General features: G+C 43.9%; 2 protein-coding genes and 1 long non-coding RNA gene across 12 annotated transcripts; 1 reads left to right on the forward strand and 2 right to left on the reverse strand.

Moving 5' to 3' along the window:
• Window positions 1–826: 826 nt before the first annotated feature.
• Window positions 827–2,705, reverse strand: LOC138929075 (uncharacterized). The gene is made up of 3 exons (XR_011445502.1): window positions 2,575–2,705; window positions 1,673–1,930; window positions 827–1,578 (listed from the first exon to the last, which is right to left on the reverse strand). It is a non-coding gene; the product is annotated as an uncharacterized lncRNA (long non-coding RNA).
• Rab3-GEF (Rab3 GDP-GTP exchange factor) lies at window positions 1,775–21,972 on the forward strand. 10 transcript variants are annotated; one of them, XM_070288028.1, is made up of 21 exons: window positions 1,775–1,908; window positions 1,974–2,392; window positions 2,503–3,073; window positions 3,373–3,734; window positions 3,795–3,921; window positions 5,389–5,421; window positions 5,999–6,093; window positions 6,167–7,301; window positions 7,358–7,561; window positions 7,751–7,801; window positions 8,351–8,744; window positions 8,803–9,194; window positions 9,261–9,731; window positions 10,104–10,202; window positions 10,450–10,707; window positions 10,773–11,012; window positions 11,079–11,351; window positions 11,413–11,580; window positions 17,732–17,804; window positions 17,869–17,915; window positions 19,429–21,972. In XM_070288028.1, exons 1-21 carry the CDS (start codon window positions 1,786–1,788, stop codon window positions 20,434–20,436), a joined length of 6,543 nt encoding a protein of 2,180 aa, XP_070144129.1. In that variant the 5' UTR covers window positions 1,775–1,785; the 3' UTR covers window positions 20,437–21,972. The 10 variants fall into 10 exon arrangements, with proteins under 10 accessions (XP_070144129.1, XP_041630755.1, XP_070144133.1 ...); XM_041774821.2 differs by having other exon boundaries at window positions 2,527–3,073; XM_070288032.1 differs by lacking the exon at window positions 19,429–21,972 and adding an exon at window positions 18,597–18,918.
• LOC108071071 (tubulin-specific chaperone A) lies at window positions 4,047–4,710 on the reverse strand. Its single transcript, XM_017161749.3, has one exon. It carries the CDS (start codon window positions 4,623–4,625, stop codon window positions 4,170–4,172), a length of 456 nt encoding a protein of 151 aa, XP_017017238.1. The 5' UTR covers window positions 4,626–4,710; the 3' UTR covers window positions 4,047–4,169.
• Window positions 21,973–22,147: the final 175 nt, after the last annotated feature.

The following is a 22,147-nucleotide window of genomic DNA, read 5'->3' on the forward strand; positions in this document are numbered from 1 at the left end:
GTTCAACTCCGCATAATTTTGTCAATTTTGTTATGATCGATGTGAAACTTTTACAAAATATTCTTAAGATATTGGACATTCATAATAAAAATTTAAAACATTTATTAAACAAAAATTAAATACCATAACATCTCCTTTAAGTCTCTCCTCTTAATGCGCGGAAGTTCAGCCAAAATTTCGTATAAATATCAACTTCTGGCTGATTTTTACCATTTAGTTCTCTTTTTAAATTGAAAAGCTTTACATTTTTCACTTGCTAAACCTCTTTTGGGCCAAGAACTTCTCAAGTAACTGACCAGCAGGCCATTTGAAACCTTGCAATCATAAAACGAAGAACGTGGCCACGCGCCTCATCTCCGGATGATTTCATTTTTCGGTTAATGACAGTCTCGCTCCAGCAAACCCTTGACTATTTTTAACCTCGAATCGGAAGGGAACTCAAAATGGGCAAGGAACTAGGAGAGAAAGGGGAAATGGGAGTGGGAATGGGAATGGGAATGGGAATGGTAAAGGGAGTGCGCCTGTCACATCCAGGCTGATGTCATTTCGCGGAGTCTGCGGTCTGTGGGCGGCAAAGTGGCATCCCTTCAATGAGTTTTTCCTTCTTCTTTTTGTTGTTGTTGTGTGGGGTAAGTGCATCCGTAGCCTTGACATGATTCGCCCTGACGGCGACGGCTAGTGGTGGATGTTAAGTGGGTAGTTGTGGGTGGGTAGGGGGGCAGAGCCCAGTGGTCCACTGACCAGAGGTATGTGTGTGCGCGAAAACTTTTTTAGAGGGCTTAACAAACACTTTGCTTTAAGGACATGGACCAGAAATTTAGGGTTTTCAAGGGAGAAAATGTATTAAAAATATATAAAAACTATTTTTATTTGTGAAGATAAATAGACAAGAGGCAGCTGCACTCCCTAAGAGCTCTTATTTTATATGTACATCCCTCGAGGTCGACATCAAGGTCCTTGATTCGAGTGCTATTAGAGATATTAAAGTGGGTTCCTTCGCGCCTGCACTGGGTAATCCCTCACTTAAGGTACGACTCACCTTGGGCACCCTTAATTGGTGCTAAAATTACTTGACTAACTCTCAGCCTGAAGATTAATCCGATGACGAATGATGATGGTTCGTTCCCCTGTTGTCGAGGAGGTTCCTCCTCAATTGGCCTTGGGGGCCACATCCACGTGGGGCATTATCGAGGGATTGGCATGCCAAGTACTGAATATATATATTTTATTGGCATTCTTTGGAGACAGACTCACGGACGCCCCCACTGGAAGTATATTTGTTGACGTCAATGGGGGTGTTGGTATATATATATTTGCAATTTGTGATTTGCAACTTTAAAATATATATTGTGCCTCCGCTTTGACATTCAATTTTCTGGGCTTTGGTCTCCTCGGGATGCCAAACCGATTATATTGCCAGCGGCAAGGTCATTGGGCAAACAAAGAGAAGGCCAAGAGAGAGTTGACTGACTGGCTTGAACCCCCGAAAATATTTGTATTTCTTTTGGCTCCAAGGGGACACGATTAATTTTGATGGGGAAAACGAGGAGAAGGATCAGACTGAAATTTAAACAAATACTAGAAAAGGGGAAAGATAATAAGTAAAATAAATAAGTAAAGAAAAAATTAAATAAATAAATAAATAAATACAAAAATAAAAACAATTGCCTACTTTTAAGGTTTTTGGTTATAATTCCCAACGGGTTCTAGTTCTGATTTAGGGTAATATTTAGGGTTTATATTTAAAGACATCTTTATCCGTAGCATACACAATCCAACTCCAGGATGTCGGACCAACAGAAAGCCTCCCTGTGTCCCCGGCTGGTGGACTACATGGCCATTGTGGGTGCCCATACGACGCCGCCGATGCCAAAGGGGCTGCAGGGCCTCAAGGCCCCGCCCGTGCAGGTAAGCAGCCATCAATGGTTACCTTAAAAATATATATATATACAATTCTATGAATTATGGCTTAGGTGCCGGATCTGCTACGTCGCTACCCGCCCTCGGACCATGCCGACTTCCCGCTGCCCCTGGACATGGTCTACTTTTGCCAGCCGGAGGGCTGCACCAGCGTTGGACCGCGACGCACTGGCTCCGCCATCCGAGACATGACCTCCTTTGTGTTTGCCCTGACGGACAAGGACTCGGGAAAGACACGGTATGGCATCTGTGTAAACTTCTATCGACCCATCGAGCGTCCCAGCACGGTGGCAGCGGGCGCTGGTGGTGATCGAGCCGGCAATGGTGGACCTGGTGGTCATGGTGGAGCCGGTGGTGCGGGCGCTGGTGGCGGCGCCGGCGGCGGTGGACGCGGTGGCCGGCGGTCCTCGGCCTTTCGGCGCGAATCGTGGCGAAAGAGCATGGAGCGCAGCTCCGACTCGGCATTTAGCAGGCAAGTGTTGTGTGTTTGCCAGCGGAGTGGACACCTAGAGGGGACTACTCCCGGGTGTGCTCCGGTGGAGCGACGCCAGTCTAACCTATCTCAAACCATTTCCATAATAGTTACGGCCTCTTAACTACTTCTAGCGACTACAGAAGTAACGTAGCGCCCAGCGATTCGGACCGTGAACTCACCTCTCGCCGGGATTCCGACCAGCAGCGCCTCCACTCGCATCAGTCGCAGTCCCACCACTCGCAGCAGTCCCAATCCCAGTCGCAGTCGCATCATCCGTCGGCGGCGGCAGTGCCGAAACTGGGCCTAATGGCCCCATCCGCAGACTCCGAGTCCGGTGGCAGTCATTCGCCATCGCCGCGCGCCTCGCGGAAGCGGACGAAGCTGCGCAACCAGTCGCTGACCTCGCTGTGCATCATCTCGCATCACCCGTTCTTTACCACCTTCCGCGAGTGCCTCTTCATCCTGAAGAAGCTGATCGATGCCTGCAACGAGTCCTCGTCACCCAAGCGAGTGGGTGCCTCGCAGAAGGTCAACAGGGACAATGTGTGGACGGTGCTGACGGGACATGCCAGCGAGGCGACGCCCTCGATCGTTCTGCATGATGTGCGGGAGATTGAGACGTGGATATTGAGGCTTCTGTCCACGCCGGTGCCAGTGCCGGGGTCCACGCGAGTCGAGGTGAGTTGGTAGGAATTTTTAAGATTTTTTTGGGCGTTTAAAAACAGTCACAGCGCGTATACTTGATATTTATTAAATAAAATATTACTCATACGCCATGTATTATTTTTATTTATAAAAAATAACTATTTAGATAGAAAATTTATAAAAAAAATAACAATAAATCTGTAAGAGAGTTTGAGAAAATAAAGAATTTTTCCTAGAAAGTTTCAAGTCTAAAAAGTAATACACCTGGCCACCTGTTGCCAAAATTTTAATTTAGAATCTAAAATTCTATATTATTTTTTGTTCCCTTTAAGGTGGAGGTGCTCTCACCGACGGTGCACGAACCCCTGCTGTTCGCCCTGCCCGACCACACTCGATTCTCGCTGGTGGACTTCCCCCTCCATTTGCCTTTGGAGCTGCTCGGCGTGGAGACCTGCCTGAAGGTCTGGACACTGATCATGCAGGAGAACAAGGTACTGTTCCAGTCGCGTGACTATAATGCCCTCTCCATGTCGGTGATGGCCTTTGTCACGATGCTATATCCGTTGGAATACATGTTCCCGGTGATACCGCTGCTGCCCACCTGTCTCAGCTGTGCAGAGCAGCTGCTCCTGGCGCCCACGCCCTTTGTGATAGGTGTGCCAGCCTCGTTCCTGGTCTACAAGAAGAATTTCCGGTAAGCTAAATAATTGGTATACCAAATACTTATTGGTAACTCTCTGTGGGGTTTTTCCAGCTTACCTGATGACATTTGGGTTGTGGACTTGGACTCCACCAAACTGACGCCGCCAACGGGTGGCTACGAGGAAATACCACCGCTACCTGAGCCCGAGGGCACCATCCTGAAGAATCACCTCAAGCAGGTAAGCCCCCTGGATCCGCTAAGATCATCCCGAAAGTAACCCCTGTATATAAAATAATCTGAAAGAGAATACGGTATTCGAATGCTGGAAATTCATCCATAAAGTCAGGAAAATGTGATTCAAACTTTGTTTTCCAATGAAGAAGTGACTGGACAGCAATTCCAGATACTTGTCTACTTTATTTTTAATTTCTTGTTGGGGTCACAGTTCAATTTTGGCATGAATGCAAAATACTAGTTGGGGCAGGGTCACTGCAGGGTTTCCAGACAGAGCTGGCACTTCTTGAGTAGATCACAGCTCCGGTCATACAGCTCAGCGTCCAGTTGGCGCAACTCATGTTCCTGGCCTTCGGTGGGATTGAGGAAACGCTGGAGCTTGTCCACCTCGTTGCGCATCTTGAACACAATGCCGGGCAGCAGGGCCTGTGCCTTCTTCACCACCTGCTCTTGGACGTGGAGCTGGCGCTGGTCGGCCCCCTCACTGCGGAATCTCTCCAGACGCTGCCGTTCTATCTCGCCCTCGTTCTCATAGTGAATCTTCTGCTGCAGCAGGTTCTCCAGCAGGGCCCGGTAGACGATCAGCTGCTCCAGCCGCGGGTCCGTGAAGCTGGCCTCCGAGTCGCGGCGTCCGAAGCGCAGCTTGGCCGGATTTCGGGGGTCAACGGCCTGCACGGCGGACATCAGGGCAATGTGGGGACTGTACATGACTCTTTACACTGCAAAAAAACTGGTCGAGAACTGGACTGCTGTTGAGTCAATACTTTGAGTGGGAAAACAAAGGTTGTCTGTGAAATTTCAAAAATTTACTGGGTGAATTTCTAGCATAGAAAAAATATAAGATTTATAAATGTGTGTTCATTGATCATTGAATATTTCAAATGCATTTGCTCCACTTCAACTTTATTTTAAATATCTAAAAAAAAGAAAGAAAATTAATTCGAAGAGCAAATGCATTGGTTTACCTAACGCTGCTATCGTTTATCGTTGTCACAAAATCGTTATCGCTGCTCATTAATCGACTTTGGTGTGATTTAATTCGATATATAAATATAAATCTAATTGTGAATGGAGACTCCTAATGAATATTTATAAAGAAAGCTGTTCGGCAGTGTTTTAATTTGATTTTTTAATATATATCTATTTTTTAAATAAAAAATTCCCCCCCACTGAGAAACTTCTGCAAAACACTTGTACAACTCTCTCTCTCTCTCTCTACCTCTCTCTTACTTACTTTCTTTGTGTTTTTGCTTTTCTTTCTGCGCCTATATATCGATGTGTGCCCCATCTCTGTCTCTACTTTATGGCTATAATACTTTTGACACTCATGCATTATCTATTATATATATGATATATATACAAATGTATATTGTTATACTTGATCACAACTTGAACAACAACAACAACAACTACATCAATATCAACATCAACAACAACAACTATCGTTAAACAACAACAACCACATGGGCAGGCAATGCTATTGATGGACGAAGCTGGACTTGGTGTAAATATCGTTCGCAATCGAGTTTATCTACGTTTGGTTTATCGTTTATGGTTTATCGTTTTTATGGTTAAATTTGAGTTGAAAGCGTTTGTACATACTAAAACATAATCCATAAAAATATACTAACTCCAGATCTGAGACTATATATAATATATATATGAGGCCAGAGAGCACTAACCGCATGCCTACATTAGAGCTGAGAAAGTTGATATCAAATCCATCGATAACTTCGATTCCTTGTCATCAGTCATTATCCATAAACCAAGGCCTAGGTTTTGGGATTTCCCTACGCGATATATGTGATATATCTGTCCCTATATACTACCTATATATATCTCTCGCTGTCTTTAGTACTATGTGTTTCGTGTGCATGCCTCTTTCTCGCGCTCTCTATGTCTCTCTCTCTCCCCAACTCCTTCTCTGTAAATTCCAGTAACTGAAGTAGCCTCAAGACCCTTGAAATAAGTATCCCTTGTACAAGAATCCCATAGTTAGCCCAGTTGAAGGACCCATTTAGAGATTACTCCGGGAAGATCAGAGCGCTTACTGATGATATCCTTCCGATACCGCTCCACAGGCTCTTACCTCGATGACGGCCACCAATCAGGCGGTGTCCTCGCAACAGCTTTTACCTTCGGTGAGGGACAGTCTCCAGGAGCCACCGCTGCTGGGGTAAGTAATACATACTAGAGCTGGAAATAAATCATTTTTTTTATTTTAAAAATAATTTTCCCACCGAAAACAGGGTATCCCAAGTGCGACTTCCTCTGCAAACGCCACCGCACTCGGCCCAGGCTAGCCAACGGAACTCCGTGTCCAACCAGGGCGCCCTGAACTCCCGTCAGCCCAGTCCCATGAACTCGCCGGCCCTCAATCCCTTTGTCTATGGCACCGATGTGGACTCTGTGGACGTGGCCACCAGGGTGGCCATGGTGCGCTTTTTCAACGCCCAGAATACGCTGGCCAATTTCGCGGAACACACCCGGACACTGCGTCTGTATCCGCGTCCCGTGGTGGCCTTCCAGATCAACAGTTTCCTCAGGTCCCGGCCACGGGCCTCGGTGTTCCTGAATCAATTCGCCCGGACCCAAGCGGTGGAGTTCCTGGCGGAATGGTCGCTGACGCCCACAAATGTGGCCTTTCTACGTGTCCAGACTGGCGTGATGGACCCGATGCAGGTGGGGGACAAGCCCAAATGGTTTGCCCATGCCCTGACACCCATTAGGTTTTCGGTTTGGGACGATGGCAGCTCCCTGAACGGTGCCCTGCGCTCGCTGAAGCAACTGGAGTGCCAGCCGACGGACGAGAGCGGCTCGGACTCGGAGGGAGCGGACAGCAGCAGCTCCTCGTACAGCTCCCTGAGTGACTTTGTCTCGGAGATGGCCTCCTCGGATCTGTCGCCCAGCCTCCATGACGTTTTTGGCTCTTACAATCGGCCGCATGTGGTGCCGCAGACGCTGTCCTCGAATCTGGATCCGGCTTTGGTGTATCATCCGCCCAGCAAGCTGCAGTATCCCGAGGGCACGGCCGATGCGGCGGCGGCCATCAAAGCTCAGGAAGAGGAGGATGATGAGGATAGGGCGGATAGTCCGGTGTCCTCGTCCTCCAGTCGCTCGGATCTCAGTTCGCCCAGCTTCAATCGCGACTCGGAGTTTGATTTCCAGCCAAAGGGACAGGCGGGTTCGGTGGGTGCGGGAGGTGCAGGGGTATCTGGCCCCAGCTTCGAGCTGGCCACACCCTTGGCCATGCGTCTGGAGGCTACCATTAAGATGGCCAGTATCGAGCAGGAGCCGGACACGGTCAGCAGCAGCAGCGGCAAGCCGATGACAAAGCTGCAGCGTCATCCCAGTGACTCGGAGCGGCATGAGAAGAAGATTCCGGTAGGCTCAAAGGGTTACAATCGGGGAACAAATTCTAGTTTTTTCTGTTTATTTAGCCACCACTGACGCCTCCCGTCAAGCAGCCCAGTGTGAGCAACATCCTGGCCAGGACGGGCAGCTCTGGCTCCAGCTCGAGCAGTCCGGGTCGCCAGAGCTCGCAGAGCTCTCTGTTCGAGAATTTTGCCTCGCACGCCAAGGAATTGGTGCGGGAGACCACCAGGCAGAGCAGCCAGGAGGGTCTGCTGGCCCACGTGGACAAGGTAAGTCTAGGTGCCGGAAAAGCTGGAAGGGATTGAAAGGAGTGTGTGTTGTGTACTCTCAATGTGTTCATTTCTATTTTCTTATATTTTTTCTGTTAATTTTTCGTTTCTTTTTTTTTTGGTTTTGTTTATTTTCTGCGTTGGTTGGTTGAAAACTGCAACCTGACATGAATGTTCCGTACTGTATAGCATGCGCTGGACGAAGATCTTGACGACAAAATGCGTCATACCTTCGAAAAGGTTGGTACTCCCACTCCGCACAATCCCCAGTCCATTTAATATACTCACAATTCTTACATTCGTTCATCATCCACAAACGCCACATCCTTTCTACATCAACACCATCATCGTTTACATCATCAAATGATGTAAGTTTTACATACATATTTACACAACATAAGAGTCTAAATAAATACATATACATAGAAACTGAGCATCCTTGATTTTCATCTTTTTGATATTATTTTCAAATATTTTTTCATATTTTTAATATTATTTTTAAATACATTTTCGTATTTTAAATATATTCTCCCATCACTCAGCTCTCATATTTGATTTTTACCACCTTTTTGTGGTCACCCAAACATCCTTGCTCCTCCCATCCACATCCTCCACCGATATCGTCATGGGAACTCATAGTGTCATTTTGTAGACTTGGGACCGTAGTCCTTGTCCTCGTCCTCCAGGGGACTTGGACCTTGCTTTGATTGTTACTTAGCACCACCACGTAGCTATAACCCTCCCTCCTCCATTGCCATCACTAACTCTCATCCTCCTTCGGGTCCACAGTTCACGCTGCACGCCAAGAAGGCAGCGGGCGAGGCCTCCAAGCAGGCTTTGGAGGTGTCCAAACAGGCGGCCGGGGTGAGCAAGAATACCCTTGAGGATCTCACCTATGTGGGCAAGTCGACGCTGGGCGATCTGACCAAGACGGCCAAGGAGGCGGCCACCAAAAAGGGCATCATCAAGATTGAAGAGCATCCCGGCGGAGGAGATCCCATGGCGGCGGTCTCCATGGCACCGCCAAAGGTGCCTGGCTCCCAGCTGGCCACACAGAAGCAAGTGCAGCAGAGTGGCGGTTCGGGCGGTGGCGGTGGCAATAATTTCTTCTCCTCCATTGGCACCGATTTCAATGGCCTGGCCTCGTCCACATCCACCATGTTCTCGGGCATGTTTGGGAAAAGTAAGTTTCGTTGGGAATCTGGTAACGAAGCCAAGGAAATAACCACTCCACATCACAGAAAACCAGCAGAAGCAGGCTCCTGTGCCCCACAAGCCGGCCGCCAGTGTTGGTGGCTCTGTAAAAAGCAAGACCGGCATCAACTTTGACCCATTTCCCGGCCGCAAAGGACTCGTGGAGCGAACGCCTCTGATCAAGCACTCGGGTCCCAGGCAGACACAGGAGGAGCTCACCCGCCAGCAGAACCAAGAGCGTTCGCACAGCAATGCCGAGAACCAGGCCTTCCTCAAGGATGTGACCAATCAGGTGCTGGCCGGCGAGGGCGTTGGCTGGCTGAAGCTCAATCGGTTTAAGAAGCTCATGGAGGACGAGTCCTATCGCACCCTGGTGCTCAGCAAGCTCAATAAGACGCTGGACAAGAAGATAGCCCCAGATGATCACATAGACGATGTGGTGGGTGGTCACCTTTTCTCCCTTCCCAATTCAAGGATTTTAAAGAATCTCTACTCCCATTTCCAGTGCGTGACAAAGCCCGTGTGGAAGGGCATGCTCAAGTGCGTCCAGGCCATTGCCGGCGGCTTGGATGTGACCTTTGGTAACTTTGGCCTGGGCGGCATGGCCTCCGTGTTCCAGCTGATGGAGGTGGCGCACACCCATTATTGGAGCAAGGAGATCCACGAGGGCAGCGACATGTCCTCCAGCCTGCTTTCCAGCCATGCGGCCAGTCCCATGGGCAGCCGGGAGAACCTACGCTCGCCCAGCTCACCCAATGGCTCGCACTCGGGCCTGGGCAGTGAATGGGCATCGCCGCAGGAGTCCCGCAAGAGCTCAACCGCCCATCCGATGCCTGCGTCTGGAGGTGCCCCACCAAATCGAAGGCTCTCGTCGACGGACAGCCAGGATGGCCAGTCGACCACGGAGATGTTCAAGGATATGCTGTCGCAGAAGAGAAGTGCCTTGAAGAATATGCTCACCTCGTTCGATTCGGATGTGAGTATACAGGGTAGTCCCTAGTCCCTAGTCCGTAGTCGTAGTGTCCACACCTAGTTGCGTCCATTCATCAAGTGCTCTCCACCAAAAAACTCCTGTAAATTGCTCAGTGTATATAAATCGTAAATCGTAAATCGTAAATCGTTTATCGTATATCGTATATATCGTATGTAGCATCGCTTATCGGCATTTCAGTGTATAGAGGCCACCCAGTACCAACTAGCTTGTATCAGTATCAATCAGTATCTATCAGTTGTAACATATATATGGCTGCAACCTAATGACCTGACCCTCGCCTCACGTAATCCCCGCAACCTCGCAATCCACCCATCCGTTTGTAGAGCTCTCTAACAGGCCGTATGTAATCCGTAGGCTGCCGGCTCCACGGGCGCTCTCTCCGTGGTCAGTCTGGGCGTTGTTCGCTTGCCCTCCAGCTGCCGGTCCACAGTCTCGGACACGGAGTACGAAAATGTAAGTACATCCGGGCCAGAGTCTAGGAGGTTGTGACTTAATTTATGAAGAATGTTCAGAATGTTATGGAGAGTTCCTAAAAAAGGGGAGGTTGAGCAGGTTATAAATCTAGATAGGTGTTTCTACCCTACCCCTTGCACATTTAACGAATCAGGCTTGTAGAGAGTCCCCTGCCATCCAGGACCTTAACCCTAGAACCCAAATCCCACAAAACCTTGATTTACTAATGATGAAACCGACCTTGCAGACGACCACCTCAAAGGACTCAAAGAAGAGCACTGGCAACTTGTGGTCCGGCAAGTCGACGCTGAGTGCCGGCTTTCGGTACACCGGCGGACACCTGATCAACACCTCATCCTCGCCGTCGCCGGACAGTCCGCGGGTGTATCTGTTCGAGGGCTTGCTGGGCAAGGATCGCCTGAATCTGTGGAACCAAATGCAGTTCTGGGAGGATGCCTTCCTCGATGCTGTCAGCCAGGAGCGGGATATGATTGGCATGGATCAGGTGAGTTTTGTGGGACAAAGGCTCCTCCTACTCCTCCTGCAAGAATCTACTTGGACACAATCCAGGGTCCCATTGAGATGATGGAGCGCTACAAGTCACTGAGCGAATCGGAAAGAAAGCGGCTCGAGCACGACGAGGATCGACTGCTCTCCACGATGCTGTACAACCTGACCGCCATCCTGGTGATGCTGAATGTCACCAAGGACGAGATCCGGCGCAAGATTCGCCGCCTGCTCGGCAAGAGCCACATCGGACTCGTTTACTCCCAGGAGGTGCACAATGTGGTCGATCAGATCAATAATCTGGTGAGTTTTAGAGGGAGGCGTGCATCGCCTTGGAGCTTGATTTTAACTTGGGTTTCCCCTGCTCAGAACGGCAACGATATTGATCTGAAGCCACTTGGCTCCCGGCTGCTGCACCGCCAGAGCTTCACCGTTCACCAGGGCACCGATGTCAATGGTCCGCTGCGTTTCATGGAGGTGCGGGACGATGGACTGGTCCTGCGATCCGTCGACGGGACCATTGTGGAGCGCTGGTGGTACGAGCGGCTGGTCAACATGACCTACTCGCCCAAGACCAAGCTGCTCTGCCTGTGGCGCCGCAACGGCGGACAGACCCAGTTGCACAAGTACTACACAAGGAAGGTGGGTCCTCCTCGAAGCAGGATACTGAATACTCAATCAATCAATAATTCCCTTTGTCCAGTGCAAGGAACTGTACAACTGCATCAAGGAGGCCATGGAGCGCGGCGGCACGCCCACCAATGTGCCCGAGTTGGGGGGCGAGTTCCCTGTCCAGGACATGAACACGGGCGAGGGCGGCCTGCTGCAGGTGTGCCTCGAGGGTGTCGGTTTGTTGTTCTCCAACAGCAAGGTGAGTGTATGCTCTTACAAAAAAAAAAAAATAATAATAAAACAAAAAGAAAAACACCTGGCACCCACACACACACACACTGAAGATCAAGCTAAAGTTATAAATACATAGTTACACCCAAGACTAAGACACGAAAACGAAAGCTCCGAATCCGAACTATAGTTAGTGCTCCTCTTACACACTTACACACACACACACACACACACACACAAGTACATTCCCACACACACTCCAAGTCAGAAGAACCTCCCCCCCCGGTAACAAAATATAACTAGCACGAACATAATCCAAAGTTTATAGAAAAGAAGTAACCGAAAATTCAGAAAAAAGTATCTAGAGGATTATCGATCAACAATCGATATAATAAATGGGTATCAGTACATATCGCGCGTCTATCTGTCCATATATCGATACATACTCCCACTGCCTACGTTTCAGTGTTTCATTTACAGTCGTTTCATTTCGTTGAGTTTCCTTTCTCTTAACCTTTAGTTTACCTTTAGTTTTCTCTCGTTTCATTTTCAGTCTGGCTTTCTTTCTTACTTACGATAACTATTAGTTCGATCGATTAACCCGATAATTTCCTTGTTGTGTGTGTGTATCGACTGCATCAAGATCAAGGGCCTTCTCAATATAAATTTATATGTATAATAATATATATATATATATATGTCTATATATATATATTTATTATGTTTGGTTTTCAGTTTGTGCTTTTCCGATAAACGTTGTGAAAAAAAAAACAGATTCTTAGGAATAAAAAAAGAAACCTGGACCGAATATATATATAAATATTGTAACATATTCCAGGCCGGAAGTGAGTCCAGTCCCCAGTCCCATTGTTCCTGCGAGTGTTTAAGTTCGTTAGACCCGACCGGAAGCCCGACCCACCTATATATCCCCAAAAAACCCAAAGCTAAAAAACCTCCAACTACGCATTATTCTTTACCTCTCTCTCACTTTCTCTTTATCACTCTCTCTCTCTCTGTGACTCTTTCGTTTTTCGTTTGGTTCTTTGGCTTTGGTTTTGGCATTTTATTTTGACTCGCCTTCTTCAATATATTTAACTTGTATTAATACTCTTACGTCATTATATAATCCACCAAAAAATATATATCGAAAAATCAATCGAATCTCTTATCTTATACAATCTCTATTTGATCCAAGCGAAAGAAATACAACAAATCAAATAAAATATATATATATATGCAGAAAATCCATCTATATCATACCCATATATTGTGCTAGTGAATGTACTGAATGCCGTATTCATTATAATCTCTATTTTATTTATTATCTAACCGATTCAATGATAACGCCATCAAAAAAAAAAAAAAAAAAAAAATCAACAGCAAGAGAAATACTTATACCCCTTTTTTAAGCCCTTTTTATATTTCTTTTTCGATAGATTATACGATCCTTACGTTTGGTTACTTATGCTCACCGTTTGATATGTTTCATAAGGTCATCTTTTTAAGCTCATTCATATAATTGGTATAACTGTGATTACCAATTACCGATTTTACCATTTCACCGATTTACCGATTTTAACAATTTAACGATTACCGATTTTTACCGATTTACTAATTTACCGTTATACGATTTACAATTTACGATTCACGATCTCCGACCTACGATTACCGATTATCGTTAGTAAGAATTACTAAAAAAAAATCGATACATTTTTGTATGTAACCTATTGGAAGTTCCCCCTTATCACCACATAAGCATTACATTACCATAAGAACTATTTACTACTATAATACTAAATCACATTAGATAGAAAAAAAAATAAATAAATAAAATAAGATGAGGTCGCCTAGGTCCCTAGGTTATTTTAACAAGCTATTAGTTTCCTTGTAAATAGAAATCTACAAAGACTGAGGGTTATGTGTGTGTTTTTTTATGGTTAAAACACTGATGAATACCTTCTTGATTTTGTTTATTCGTTGTTGTATTTTATGTTCTGCTCATTTGCCTTCTATTTGAATCTTTAAAGCTCATCCCTCTATATATATATATTCGTATATGTATATGAAAAAGAAAAATGTGATGCAACGAAAGCAATATAAAAAATAAAAAAAAGAAAATAAGGCGAGATGACAAAGTATATATTCTAAGCTGGTAACTTTTGAGATGGTCCTTGTGATAAAAAAAAAAAAGAAAAAGAAAATCCTGCTTATTTTGTTCTGTTTCATTTGATGTATACTTATTTTTTCTCTTAAAACTCTGTTATAATTTAGATATAAATTTTAAAAATATTTATATAAATCTACCACTCTGTCCGTATCTCTTTTAACTACTAACTTCTCTATCGATTTTTCGTGTTTTATAAAAAAATATACTTGATATATAAGACTTTTTGTATCGTTTTTAGTTTTTCTTCTCGTTTCCCAATTTTTTTAGATTTATTTTTCTGTTCTTTTCACCTTTTTGGTAGCAATTATGCTTGCCAAATTTGTTTCCTTTTTCCTCAAGTATAATAACCGAAACAACAACAAGTACAAAAAACAACAAATAAGTAAGCTATAGTAGCCATGTGCCCTCCACCCATGATTGCCATTGTAAAGCCGATATACCCATTAAAAAATATATATATATTTAAATATATATACCCCCATTAAGCAAGCGACTCTAACATAACAACAACAACAACAGCCACATTTCATATCGTTTCTATTTAGTATTTACAAAAATCTATTCAAAATGATTATGAAAAAAAAAAAATTGATACATGAAAACAACAAAAAATCCAGCCAGCAAATTAGAAATTGATAAAAACAACAAAAATACTTTATGAATGAAAAACCGTTTTTTGACAACAGTTTTTTCTCAACTTTCCTTTTTATAATTTTCTTTGTTGCTCGTTTAATCGCGGAACGCTGCACCGTTGCTCGCTCTCCCTCCTCTTTGTGGACCAACCAAAAAAACTATATATATCACGATCCGTATCGAACCGAACCGAACTGAACCGAAAATGAATCGAATCGAACTCAATTCGCATTATTCCAAATGATTGGTCTACTTCTGAAACACAAAAATAAACCAATAATAATATCAAAAAAATGTCTATCATAAAAAATACGATCTGAAAAACAGGATTTCGAGGTATTGCAATGAACAAATTTCTTGTTATATTTGAACTTAAATTTATAAGCAACTATTGTTCTTTAAAAGCCCTGCTATCCACCCAACACCCCCGTAACCCATCCCACCATTCCCACCGCCACTCCAAAGCCCCTCACAAAAATAATAATTACAAATAGAAAATAATTTTAGTTTGCGTTGCTCTTGAGTTTTAAGTTGGATTATTTCCCATTTGATTTAAGCCTTCACTTTTACACGCCCAAAAAAAACCAAAGAGAGAAATAAAAAAAGGTAAACCAAAGGCATTACCAGTTGCAAACCAAAAAATTTGTAGTTGATATTGAATTTCAGCCTGGCCAAAAGAATATATAATGTATATTATTTACCTACATATATCTTTTACGTTTCTCTCTATCTCTGAGATTTTAGTTTTTGAACTGTTGGTTGATTGATTGGTTGGTTGGTTAGTTGGTTTGTTTGTTGAATTGAACTTGAACATGAATTTAAATTTAAATTTTAAAATAAATTTGAATTTAAATACCCAAATGCAGAATTACCGATTGCCTATTAACGTTAGAATATATATATATTTTTAGTTTTGCGGAAGCACCTTGTCGTTATCGATTTGTTTCCATTTCACTCGTTATTTCTGTTCACACATGGTCACACCTTCTCGTCCGAAGCTGGTCACACTCCCGTGTGTGCTACTAAAAACCTAAATCTAAGCTTCGAGCTTCCTAGCATGCCCAACCAAGCACGCTCCACTCTTCCTCAAGTGCAACTACTTGCGAAAGCCCCTTGCCAGGGTCGAGAATGCACCACAACTCACAGTATTTAAAAAAATAATAATAATTATACGCACCACACTTGCATATGTCCAGGTCCGTCTGGAATTGAGTTCAACCAAGATATTCCTGCTCTACATATATTGAAGCCAACCAAACTTACACAATCAGGGCTGAAATAGCAGAAATTTACGATATGCTAATAATGGCTGTGCTGTTTCATTCCGTTTTCTTTTTCGCCAATTTCCGTTCCATTCCATTGCTTTTCGTATCCTTTCGTTTGTTTAGGAAGGTAAAGCAGCCTCAGAATTTGTATTTCATTTTGTTACTTTTCACCGAGTTATTAACAAAATAATATATAGACCCAACACACTTTCCTTAGTTATGATTTTCAGTTTGCTTGTGTAGCGTTACGTTGTTATAGCAAAGACTTGAACATCAATCGTAGTTTTAGTTTATAAATTAAGCAAACTTCAAGAAAATCTATACCAAATTCAATAAAAAAAACATGCAAAAAAACAAAAAGAAGGAAAGCGTATACCAAGGACAAGCCTTATGAAGAGCTAGAAAAAAATGGATAAAAAGATATGCCAAGTGCGCTTTCCAGGCCTTCCTGCCTGCCTCTCTCTCTATCTCTCTCTCTCTCTCTCTCAATCTGTTTCTATTTCACTCATTTCCAGCCTGTATTTGTCTATTTCGTTTCGTTTCTCGTTCCGTTTCCGTTTCCTCTTAAGGGCCTAAGGAAACCATAGCATAGAGTACCGAAGAGGATTAGTTTTATTAGTGGAGGCTGGCACATGTGCTGCATGCTGTTACATGTGTCGCCGAATTATGCCTGCCCCATTTCTCCATTCCATTCCGTTTCGTTCCGTTCCCCTGCTCATCTCCCAATTTCCCATTTCCCGTACCGCCGAGCCCTTTTTCAAGTCTAAAACGGGAAGAGGACGATGCCCAAACAAGGAGCAATCCTCTAATAGAACCGATCTCTCCTGCTAGAACCAACCCCTTAGTGTGTTTACAATTTTTTGTATACTAGCAAACTTCTCTAGAGAAGTACACACACACACACACAAACACACTCGGACACCGAACACACTGTAGCTTAATTTAGTTATTTTGCGTTCGTATTAGTGCCAAAGTTGGGGTAAATATATATACTACAAATATATGCTTAGAACCAACGCCTTCGTATCCAAAATCCAAGCTACTTAGTATGCGACCATCTCACAAGTGCTAATTAGAATTCCCCTTTAATCCCTCCACACCCAAAAAAAAAAAAACAAAAACAAAAAAATAAACAACAAAAATCAATTAAAAGAATTCCATACTCTCTCAGTAAATATATATTGTCAGATGTATGGAAATAAAAAGAAATCAAGTAAACCAAACTAATTACCAAACTTTCATTTGATTTTGCTGCATTCTTTTTCTGTCTCTCTCTCTCTCTATATCTGTCGAACTCTCTCGCTCTGTCTCTCAGTCTGTTCCGTTCCGTTTCTTTGCGTTTTACTTTCCATTCCGTTCCATTTCATATTGCGTTCGATCGTTGTTATCTTGCGTTCCGATGCCATTTGGTTGCACTGATAACCACCAAAGCAAAAAAAAGAAAAGAAATAAAAACACTAGATGCGTGCTGTGTACATACATGAATGTCGTTAACTGTTATTGGTGTCCTTGTCTTTCAAATAGAGTTTTTATAACCATGCGCTTGCGTAGCCTTCAGTTTTTGTTTGCCTGCCAGCCTGCCTGCTAATGTTTGCATAATCCGTTTCCGTTTCCGTTTCTTTTCATTTCGTTTCGTTGAGTTGCGTTGCATTCCGATTTTTTGGTAACTGTTTTGACAACACAAAATAGAAAATAAATAGCGAAAAAAAGAAACCAAAGAACAAAAAAGGAAAGAACATTTTGCTCTCCCCCAAAAAAAAATATATTATTTATCACATTTTACCACCCATGTGTGTATATGCTATCTCTTTTCAACGCTCTCCAAAATCTATCTCTGTCTAACTCCCCCCAGCTCTCTGCCTATCAACCAGTCTTTCATTTGTGTGAAAGCTTTTTTTTTTTTTTGTTTGAACCGCCTTATTATTTGCTTTCCGTTCTCTTTTCTATTCAGTTGCATTCCGTTCTGTTGCCTTGAGTTTCGTTCCGTTTTCCCCCCACCTCCGTTATGTTCCATTTTTTGCGTTCTGTTCCGCGACGGAACCTTTGAATCCGGAGAATTGAACATACCGTAGAAGAATCAAGCCCAACTGACTCCTCTCCGCCCGTATTTTCAGTTCTTCGTACGCTTGGACCACATCCGCAAGTGTTTCACCCAGAAGGGCGGCATCTTTGTGCTGGAGGAGTACAGTAAGTACTCTATTCTATATATATATCACAAGTTGGAAAACAATGGTTTTTTTATCTTTTGCAGATCCCAAGACCCGGAATCTCATCCAGCGCAAGTACCAGTCGAGCATGGTAAGTACTGTAAGCCCTTCAGCACACAACTCACCACAATTCGCCACCACAGCCATATTTCGTACTCTCTCTCTCTCTGTCACTCTATATATATATATCTTACTCTCCCTTCACCACTTGTTCCGAGTTGCATCCCCTTCCGTTTCAATTGCGGCACAATCGTTTATCGATTAACTGTACATAAACTTAACCTAATCGTGCAAATTTCTGTACAAACCTTACACATCTGTTTATATTTCATATATATATATATATGGAATATGCAAGTATTCAATTACTTTATATAATAATGGCACCTACAATTGCACCTACAGTTTGTATATATCAACGATATAAACGATAATCATTCTTTGTTTTTCGATTTTCTTTTTATTACCCGTTCTGTTTCCGTTTCCGTTCATAAATATAAATACTATTCTTTTCCGTTTCTGTTTTTTGCATTCGTTTTCTGTGAATATATTTCTATGTCAACAACGACAACAACAATCAACAACAACAACTCAACAACAAACAATGCCTGCAACAACAACAACAACACACAAACACCAAAACACCACTAACTCTCATTTCAACAAAATCATGATGAAAAATTCAAAAACAAATAATAATAAAAACAATCACAAAAAATAAAAAAAAATCACAAAAACAAAACCCCGAATCGAATGTAATTGAAACCCAAAGGCCTCGGAAATCGTGCTGAGCTTTCATCGCGTGACCTCCGTGCAGTTTGCCTACATCTGTCATCTCAATGGCTCCTCCACCGCCCGCTATCGGGGTACAGTCACCGCCAAAGAGCCTAGTGGATCATTGGAATTGGAACAGGCAGCGCCGAGGGAGTAAATGGAATAAAAGTGCCTAGAATTGCCTACCCTCTCTTCACTCCCCAAAAAGAAAACTATGTAAATAAAATCCGAATCCTTTTTATGTATAACTCCTTTGTATATTTTATGTACTTCCCAACACATTTATAAGAAATGAAAAGCAAAGAAGGGAAATAACACTTGTCTACCAAACAATCGAAACATAAAAACGAACAAGAGTTCTTATTTTTTTATGTTGTGGCTTTTCTTGTGTAAACTTTCTACAGTTTTTCCTTTGATTTCCAGTTTTAAGTTTCATCTTTTTTCCCCTTAAGTTTTGGTTGTTCCACCTTCACTGTTCTACGAGCTGCATGCTTTGCTGCCTTTGTGTTGTGCAAAAAAAAAAAAAAAAGAAAAACAATTATAAAATAAAGATTTCTTTTAAAATATCAAAAACACAAATCACTTCACCAAAAACACAAAAAAAAAAAAAAACACTGTTCATTTCCAGGCTTGATATGCAGGTTTACAGAGATATTTCCAAAAGTGTATCAATAATTAACTTAATTACTTAGAATCCAAATTAAAACTTAATTTCCCTTTGATTTTGGAACCATTTCTGTGACTGTATCGAGCCTTAAAGGGATTTTAAACTCCCATTTGATGCACAAAATGGGATGACAGCTCTTTAAAATCACGTATATGCTCCGTAGTCCGATCAGATTTGCTACTCGGTGCTGTGCGTATTCTCCTACGTGGCCGCTGGCCAGGATCAGAAGAAAAATCCGGTGGTCATCACGCCGCAGATCCAGGACATTCATGCCCAGCAGAAGCAGAAGCACCAACAGCAACAGCAGCAACAGCAGAAGGAACAGCAGAGGGATCAGCAGAAGGAGCCAAGGGAGACGCCTCATCCCACGCAGCAGCAACAGCAGCCAGCACCTGTTCCTTCTCCCGCTCCAGCTCCTGCCCGGATGAGCGGCAAGGGCCAGGCGGGCAGCATCTCCATCCGCCACACGGTGCCCATGCAGAAGCCCACCATAACCATGTCCACGGTGCAGCCCCAGGCCAGGATGCCAGTCCATGTGACGCCGGCCCCGGCTTCTCCTACGCCTGTAACTGCTCCTGCACCTGCTGCTACTTCGACTTCCGTTTCCGTTTCTGTTCCCGCTTCCGGAAAACTGCCGCAGCTGCCGCCACGCGTACCCTCTCAACCTTCCACGGAGAGCCTGGCCTCGATCAGTTCACCGCCGCCAAAGGTACGCAGCGGACCGCCGCCTGGTCCGCCGCCGGCCATACCGCCACGCACGGGAGCCATTGCCAGGAGCGGCTCGGTGCCGGCGGCCCGATCCTTTGTGCGCCAGGCATCGGCCAACTCCACGCCGCCACAATATACGCCGCAGCCGCCGCCACCGTTTGTGATACCCAAGCGGCACAGTGGCCTGGCCAGAGCCTCCACTTTGACGGCAGCGACCACCGCCTCCAGTCATCTGCCAAGTCATCCCAGTCATCCCAGTCATGCCAGTCATGCCGCCGGCAGTCATCCGCAGTCGCAGCAGCGCGCCAGCCATGGCAGCGTCGCCGCTGTGCTGCAGTCCATGCCGGAGGCTGAGCCTGGCTATGGATCCGGGTCCGGTTCTCTTTCCGGCTCCAGTTCCGGCTCCGGATCGGCATCGGGCTCCATTGCCAGCGCTTCACCGCAGGCCCATCGCAAGCACTGACGAAGGAGTTCGTTCTTCAAGTTTGGCGGCGGAGGAGGAGGAGGTGGTGGCGGTGAAGGTGGCACTGGTGCTCCAGCGGATATCGGCGGCGGCGGTGGCGGTCAGATGGGCGAGGAGCCACATCCCCATCCGCATCGGCGCGATGTATGCCGCACCATTTGCATTCCATGGCTGTGATCCCGGAGGAGCAGCCTCGGAGGAGCAGCCAGTGCGTTTCGTTCGAGTTAAGTTAAGGATCCTAGGAGCCACTAGGCGGGGCTTTTCGGGCTAAAGTCCCCTTTATTACGTTTATACAGTGCAAAAAAATTGTATTTTTAATTACTTTTGTTTGCTTAAATATTGTTTATAATTTTTTTTAAGCATTTTTGACTTGCTAAAAATATTTAAATTAATTTGTAGAAAAAAACTAAAACCTAAAACCTCAACAAACTATTTCAAAGCCATGTGAAATAGTCAAAAAAAACTCTAGAGATTTTTAAATAATTTTATAAGGTAATTGTTTATAAACTAAATAAATTTTAAACATTATTTTGTAAGTAGAAAATATAGAAAAAAACAAAAACTGAATAATAAACGTAGCAAAGAAACCCCCCAAAATTAAAGCCAAACTCACAGTATTTCCTCACCTTTAAAGGGGAAAAGCCCCCCCGAAAGCCCCGCTTTATGTGCCCAGTTATGCTCTATATATATAAATGTATATATATATATATATATATATATATATATATATTTGTATATTTATATATATATAAACATACAAATATTAACTGTATTTATTATAGCCAAACCATATCATTAGCCGCCACTAACTAAGCCCATAGACGAATTGTTTCCTGCTCAGCTTTAAGGCAAAAAAAAGGCCAAAAACAAAAAAGAAGAGGAACTTGCTTATAAACCTACCTATATAGACATATACTATATATATTGTATTGTAAAGATCGGCACACACACACACATACACAAAACGGAAATTGAAGGCAATCTAGTTAGGGATATAGAGTATACTATACCAGAGATGTGAATACATATATATATATATATATATACAACTACTTACCAATCTGCTACGATCGCAACTCGGAACAAAACAAATATATATCCTACACACTCTTATATATATATATTGATATATATATATATTTATGGTAAAGGAATTTAACTAGTTCTACTAACAACAAATCAAGGGGAGGACGGAGGTAAGCTTAAGGAATTAAGGATCAGGGAACACCACAAGGACGGACCGATCGACTCTTGGGAGAGAGCAATAAGTGTGTGCGTAGTAGTAGTTATTCAGAGGGAAACACACGATATATACAACATATATATAACTATACCATATATTTTTTTGTTTGCTGGTTCTGGATGTTAACAATACAAGTAACAATAAATATAAATAAATATATGAATAACTAACGAATAAAGCCCAGCACCTATATACATACATGCACATATATATACCTCTAATCGTGTATATATGTATATGATCGAATGTGTATTTTTCAAAGTTCAAAGTGAAATAAACAAAACAAAAACACAGTTCGTTTGTTGTCTAATCTTTGCCTTCCCTTGTGCGAGAGGGGAGGGGAGTCCAAGGACGCTATGCTGGGTCCAGGTGGGGGGGGGGCCCATAACTGATAACCCACTGACATAGCCGCAGGCCCCCCCGGAGAAGCCACTTCAACTGCGTCACGTTCGCCGATAAGGTAATCAT

The sequence above is a fragment of the Drosophila kikkawai genome, chromosome X (genome assembly GCF_030179895.1).
Source record: "Drosophila kikkawai strain 14028-0561.14 chromosome X, DkikHiC1v2, whole genome shotgun sequence".
Lineage (NCBI taxonomy): Eukaryota > Metazoa > Arthropoda > Insecta > Diptera > Drosophilidae > Drosophila > Drosophila kikkawai.